This window comes from Crocodylus porosus, unplaced genomic scaffold, assembly GCF_001723895.1.
Source record: "Crocodylus porosus isolate Cpor-Errol unplaced genomic scaffold, CroPor_comp1, whole genome shotgun sequence".
NCBI classification, from domain to species: Eukaryota; Metazoa; Chordata; order Crocodylia; family Crocodylidae; genus Crocodylus; species Crocodylus porosus.
In genome coordinates, this window is record NW_017728906.1 from 95,667,950 (window position 1) to 95,675,291 (window position 7,342).

At 43.7% G+C, this 7,342-nt stretch overlaps 1 protein-coding gene across 2 annotated transcripts in view; it reads left to right on the forward strand.

Moving 5' to 3' along the window:
* The first annotated feature begins 707 nt into the window (after positions 1-707).
* The window catches only part of RAB20 (RAB20, member RAS oncogene family), a 48,349-nt gene continuing 41,714 nt past the window's right edge, over positions 708-7,342 (forward strand). Inside the window, exon 1 of one of the 2 annotated variants that reach the window (XM_019529664.1) lies at positions 708-787. In XM_019529664.1, the coding sequence (XP_019385209.1) occupies positions 733-787 (55 nt within the window). In that variant the 5' untranslated portion in view covers positions 708-732. Of the gene's footprint in view, positions 788-1,431; positions 1,725-7,342 lie in introns of those variants that run through there. The other variant, XM_019529663.1, reaches the window with a different exon arrangement.

The window sequence follows — 7,342 nt, forward strand, 5'->3', positions numbered from 1 at the left end:
GCGACCTTTAGAGCAGTGTTTCTCAACCCATGGGTCATGAGCCAAAAGTAGGTCGCAAGAATATAGGAAAGGGTTGCAAATAAACTTTAAAAATGGATCAACATACTTTAAAAATGGACTCCCCTGCAAGGGGCTGCTTGTCCCTCCCCCCACCGCACATACTGAGGGGCTGGGCAGAAGTGGGCTGGGTGTGAGGGGCACCAGGTCAGGACTGGCCATCAATGTTTACAAATAGATCCTGGTACAAAAAAGGTTGAGAGCCACTGCAGTAGAGGTCATCTAGTCCGGGCCCCTGCCTGAGGCATAGATTCATAGATTCATAGATGCTAGGGTCGGAAGGGACCTCAATAGATCATCGAGTCCGACCCCCTGCATAAGCAGGCAGGCTCATCCCTATCTAAACCACCCTGTACAAACCCATAATCTAACCTCTACATAAATCTACTGCTCAACCTTGACACAATGCAGCCCTAACACCCTACCTAACCTGGCCCAGCTAAAGTGGGGGAACCTGGGCAGCCACTGTCCTGTGCTGCCAGAAGAGGCTCAAGAGAGTCAAGGCTGCACTAGGAATGGTTAAAAATGAAGACTGCCCTACAGGGAACCTTAATTTCCAATGCAAATCTTATACCTGCTTTCCATCCTGCCCCCTTTTCTCTACAGGGCCCTGCCTCCCTCAGTGTCTTCAGCCCAGCAGGGGTCACCCTTTCTTGCTAAGCCCCTCAGCCCTGCATGTCCCTGGTCTCAAGCCCTGAGCTCTCCTCAACTCCTGTCCCGGAAAAGCAAGGTAAGCGCACCCTTGCCTGGCCTGGGATTTGCCTTGGAAGCCCTCAGGCATTGCCAGCTCTGAAATATGAACATATTGTATTGGGAGCTCAAAATGATTGCATTTGCTGAAAAACTAGTATTCAGCAAATGATTACTTTTCAGCAAATAATAATTTGCTGAAAACTGGAAACATATTACTAAGGTGTCGTCGTCTTGATTTTCTGTTCCTCACACTAAGTCCCCAGTGAGCGAGAACTGGGTCATCCACGTCGAAAACCGTCTTTCTTTTGAGGCAAGCAGCCATAAGCAAGTACTAACAACCCACTCACAAGTTAGCGAAGACTCCCTGAGCGTGACGAGGGTTTTGCATGTGCCGCGTCAATTAGCTACCTGGAAAACCGCGGTACATTTTGCAGACAAGGGTCTGGGGGTGAATCCGGTCCCTTTGATTAAAAGAGTCGGCAAACTACTTCTTTGCAAACTTTCCGGCACAGCCGCTGACAAAGGGGTGCTCGTACCTGAAAGCCGGGAACGAACGATTTTGTCCAGCTGTTTTCGCCGGTCTAATAGAAGAGACCAGCTTTCCCCCGAGAGCCGAGGCGGCCGGGCGGGGGAGGAGCTGGGGCCGGCGGCGGGGCTGGCTCCCTCCTGCGGCCCGGCCGCTTCCTCTTCCGTCCTCCCGCGGCTGCGGCGGCGCAGCCTGGCGCCTGCAAACTTGCAGCGCCCGCGGGGCACGGGCGATGGCGGCGCGGGGCTGAGCGGCTCTGCCCGGGGGCAGCGCAGCATGAAGAAGCCGGACGGGAAGGTGGTGCTGCTGGGGGACATGAACGTGGGCAAAACGTCGCTGCTGCACCGCTACATGGAGCGGCGCTTCCAGGACACGCTCAGCACCGTGGGCGGCGCCTTCTACCTCAAGCAGTGGGGGCCATATCACATCTCCGTCTGGGACACCGCAGGTCCGCCCGGGGGCGCGGGGCGCTCCGCACCGCTACTGCCCCGGCCCTGCGCAGGGCTGCTGGGACAGGGCGGAGGTTACAGGCTGGGATGTAGCTTAACTGGGGGGCGACCTTTGGGGCCTTTCCCCAGTGCCCCTCTTTCCCCTGGCCTATCTGCTGCTCCGCTTGCAGCTCCCTGCGCGGTGCCGCCTACCAGGCCCACCGCTGCTTCCTCTCCAACTTGCTGTATGCTCGGTGCTCCCCTGCCCTCTCCGCTACTCTGTTCCCTACTGTAGCCCTTGTCCACAGCCTGCCACGTGGAGGGCTGCCAGCTTCACTTGTGGCACGCACGCAGCAGGCTGGCTTGTCCCCAGTCTAGGAGATGTGTTGTGTTTCAAGTATGTGATGGGCCCCTTGCTACCACGCTCAGTGGGACGCTTCACCTCCGCTTTGAGTCTGTGACCCGGGTTCTCTCTTCCCATATATCGGGTGCCAAGCACGCTTTTGGTCGATGCTGTAATGTAACTAGTTTGGAGGCAAATGGGAGTCTGAAGCAATCTGTATTTCTGATAGTCCCATGCATGGCGGTTTTTTGGGGGGGCTGGGGGGTTATTGGTTTGGGGGTTTTTTTGTTTTTAAAGCACTTACTGCTGATCTTGTCATGGCTTACAACAGATGTTGCAATTGAAGTTGAGGTGCGGGCGGCACATAGAGGGCAACACTTGTTCTACTTCTTCAGTTTGTTCTAGTTCTGATAGTGGTCAAAACCAGTTTTCCCTGTATATGGCTGGATGTTCGTTTGTGGCAGAAACTGGAGAGATCCCAGCACTTGTACTTGGTAAAAAGCTACTAAATTGCTACCTTCTGCAGCGTATTTTCAGGGATCAGATGTATGCAGTGGTCAGAATAATTGGTTTGAAAAAATGACGCGAAGTTGAATATTCAAGGATTTTTTGGGTGATCTCTGTTATTGGACCAAATGTATTGTTGGGAGGGATATCACCCACAAAAATCTGTGCTGCTTGTATTTTTCCTGGACCATCACAGCTACAGCGTCACCCAACACTTAAGTTTTGTAAATGCTGTTCTGTGCCTAGGGCAAAATCAGTGGGGACACCTTCTGTAGGATTTAAGAACTTTTTGACAGGACTGTCACTGAAAGCAGTAAACTGTGCCTTTCTGTGTTTCATTACCAATGCAATCAGTATTCTGTTCATCTATATAATGATCAAGCACCTCTTGCTAAACTGTGTCTAGACAAGAAAGTGCTGAAAAAATCCTCTGGAAAATAGCTGCTGAAGTGAGTGACACTACTGGATTGTTTTGTTATGCTACATTTGTATTTTATCTGCTGCATAACAGAATACAAAGATCATGATTTCCTGCAATAAATAGCTGTATGCAATTTGGGCTTTTTTTATTTTCTGCAACTTGTTTTTCTTTTTTAAAGAAGGGAAAAGCAAAGTTAGTTATGAGCTAACCAATTAATTGTGGCACTGAAGAGCATTGTAGTGGCAGCGTTGTGAGCATTTCATAGCAGATAACCAGCAGGTGATTAACAGTCTATTTCAGTAGAAAAATTACAGTTAAATTTGAGTTTCTAATTATTCTTTGCAGTGTGATCCTGCTGCTTCCTGTCTTTCTCTGGATTTACAAGCATGTTATGCATTATTTTTACCCCACATGTTACATTCTGGTCTTCATAGTTGAGGATTGCAAAGAACTTTAAGGATTTCCAAAGGACTCCCACCTCTATACTTCTTAATTTACAGTTAGAATGGCGACTTTTGAGTGACTTAATGCAGTTTTTCTTCTAAGTACTCACCTTTGCAACTCCTAAGTTTCCAGCTGTTCCATAAAAGGACCAGGGCTAGCTTAAATGGTAGCTTAGTTTTTGCAGCACCTAGACTGGAGCCTTAACACTTACCTAGAATCTTCTAGGTTACAAGCTTATTTCTATTTCTATTTTCTTATCTCAGTATGGTTTCCCCTTATCTCTGTTGGATGAATATCAAGTGAGTTAGTTCACCATGAAGCTGAGTTTAAACCTTTCTCTTGCAGTTTGTTCCATTACCTGCTCTAAAAATCATTTTCCTTATGCTTAACTGATATCTTTTCGGAACCAGTACTCTAGGTATTATTTGATTTCTATCTGACTCTTAACCTCCTCAGCATAACTGGGCCCCGTGCACTTGTGTTCCTCTTTCTTTTTGGTTGTGTTTTTATAGTAGAGATGTCTCGTATCTGAGTATTTCGCAAATAAGAGCAGGGGTTGAGATGAGTAAGAATCAACAGTAAAAGATAAAATAGAAATAGAAGAGACTGGAGAGAATGACAGCATTTCTTGTAGGATCTCAAAAATTACTACCAACTTTTTTTTTTTTTTTTCCAATTTGACCTGGGACTGGAAAGAGGCAGTATATTAAACTGTACACTTCTCTGGGGGTCATCAGAAGAGATGAAGGTGTTTAAATAAGTGGGTTATTGCTTCCTAGGTCAGTGGAAGCATTAAGATGGGATTTTTCATCCTTGGGTATAACATGTGGCAGCAGTCTATTCTGAAGGCCAGATAAGCTTGGACCATTGTGCATTGGGCAGTGTTGGACAGAAAGGCATGTAGCTTCTTCCTAGACTTCCTCAGATATGTTTAGCAGCCACATTGTTTTGTGTATCCAGCAACAATGAGGTTCTGGAATATCTGTAATTTGTTTCGTTGAAATATTCAGCTTCTTGAAGTATCTTTTTTGCCTTGTCTTTCCTATTTGTAATAACTCTTGCAGTACAGATATCAACAGTAAACTGGTGTAGTAGTATCAACAGTAGTATTGTAATGCCTCCAAACACATAGTACTTGTAATGTTATGTTAGTGCTGGTAGTGCATAACACTACAAGAGTTTATGATGAAAATAAAAGTTAATATTCAAAGTAGAAAAAAATTAGGAAGAAAAGGGCAAAGAAGAGGTGTAGGATTGCGTATGTGCACATGTGTAATTCTTCTCTCTCAGCAGCATCATTGCTCCTGGCAAAAGTGCAGAATTCAACACTTACCATGCTAATAATTGAGTACAAACAAAACAAAAAAGTCTCCTTTTAGTACAGATATCTCAGCGCTATTTTACGCTATTGGGGAAAAAATAGGGAAGCATTAAAGTATGAAGTGATGGAGTGCTGTGAATTAACTAGTATAACTGATTATCAGGAATGGTTTTCTCTGATTTTAAAAAATCCCCAGTTTTTGGCTTAAAAAAAAGGAACCCCATATCACATTTTTCCATGATTTAAATGAAACACCACTAATATATATAGAGAGATATATAGTGGTGTTTAATTTTAATCAGGGAAAAATGTGGATTTGGGATAACTTTTTTTTTTAAGCTGACAATTGGATTTTTTTTTTTAAATTGGAGAAAATCAGGATCCTTGCAGATCATTTTGACTGTAAGATTAAGTGCACATTTCTTCTCTCTTGACTTAATTGCTGGTGTTCTGAGTCACTTTTGCACGTACAGCTGGATGCATATCTGCACACCCTGCAGTGCTTACTAGAGCATGATTTGCTCTGAACGAACCCAGTTTTTATGGTCAGGAAGAGTCCAAATTGCATAACAATCAGCTACTGATAAGAGAAGCCCAAGTCAAACATGGAGCAACACATTAACAGTCTTTTATAGTATTGGCATAGTGTAGTGAACAGTGTTTTGACTTGGACTCTGTAAAAGAAGTTGGGTTTCTCAACTCTCCAGCAAAGGAAGTGAACCTTTTTTTGGTGAAGCAAAATGACAGATTGCACACTGGCTTTTCCATGGAAGTGTCCATTTTACTGATAATTGACAAGTAGCTTAAAAGGCTTAAAATGTTGAAAAAATTTTCAAAACAAAAATTCCAAAAATCAAATTAAAAGTTATTTTTCTTTTCTGCTAAATAGATCCTAGAACTTGTGGCCCAGATTCAGCAATCCATCTCAGTGCCCAATGGCTTAACTACTTTGCTGAATGGTAGGCTTCAATGCACATACAAGCATTCTGCCCAGTTGGAGATACAAAAACAGGCATGCCCGCTGCAGACATGCCAAAAACAGGCATGCCCTTCCTTCCCCAGTTCTTCAGGCTTTTAGCTTCCTATAGAGAGTTCACTCATTCAGTTATGTTCATCTCTCGTGTACATTTCTCTGTGCCTACTTTATAAAGTAGGAAGGCAGAAAGTTGACAAGAGACAGAATGTCCCTTCTCCCCCTGATCCCTTGTAGACTTTCACAGCAAGTAATTTATTTAGTTGAAATGCCATTGCTATGGCAAGAACATTTCTAATTGTTAGACTTGAATTCTCAATGCTAAAATGAAAGCATATAATTCACTGTTTACATTTCATCCCATTAGTTTAAGTATCTTAAGTTAGCACTCTTAAAAAGAAATCTTTGTAATGCACTATATAGCTGGAACTACTCCATAAAAAAGTAAATTTTATACTTCTAAAATATCGTAGTACTTAACAGTAATTATTGGGTTGGGGCCTCATTTTCAAACCAGTTGAGAACAGGCCTTGTTGTGACTTCCTTGGATGTTGTTCAAAGAAATTTATTTAGAGTCAAACAACCAAAATGAGGTCATATACAAAAAGGGTCTCCCATGTGTAGACTATAGTAAGTCTTAAGCTGTTTAATGACACAATAGTACAATGTTACCTTATTTGCTTGACTGTAGTTTTGCTACAAGAAGAACACGTGAAGGACATGTTCAAGTGAGAACATGTTACAAGGTGTAAACCTTTTTGGAAAACTTAAGTAAAATACAGTATAACCTCATAAATCTGGATATCAAAAATCCAGAATTATCTAAATTCCAGCACTTTCCCTACCACAATGGGACTAGCTGCCGCTCCCTCCCCCGTCCTCCGGGATGCAGAAGGGGAAGCTTGCATGCAGCAGCTGCCACTGCCATCCACCACCCCATGCCGCACCTCTGCATGCAGCTACTGCTCTGGGACCAGCTGCCGCTATCTCCCTCCCCGCTCTGCAACCGGCTGCTGCGCCACTTTCAAACATCCGAAATTTTCAAATTTCCAGCAGGTGCTCGGTCCCAAGCATGACGGGTTTATGAAGTTATACTGTATATGAAACAACCGGAGTAAAGGTTGCAAGATTGCTTTATGTACATCTGATGGTTTCATAATAATGACTAATTTTAGACGAGCTAAAGCTTAGAGGAAATAAAAATAGTCCTATTCATATCAATCAGAGTAGCATCTAATAGGAATGCTTTTACACATTTTTTTTTTAAATCTTATTCAGTAAGTGAGGTTTTTGTATTTTTATATAATATTAACTAATGAACAGAGTAGAAAAACTATCCATTTTGGAGTTACTGCTCTTTAGTCTTGAACTATAATTCTTAACGAACTGCCCACTTGCAAGTGTAGCTGGTTAGTGCTATTTAGCAACTTAGTTCTTGAAATCTGTGGCACCTATACACTTGCCAGATGTAATCGTCAACATGTGCTAATTAGCATGCATCATAGATTTCACAGACATCAGGGCTGGAAGGGACCTTGGGAGATCATCGAGTCCAGCCCCCTGCCCAAAGGGCAGGAAGTCAGCTGGGGTCATAGGATCCCAGCAAGATAAGCATCCAATTTACTCTTG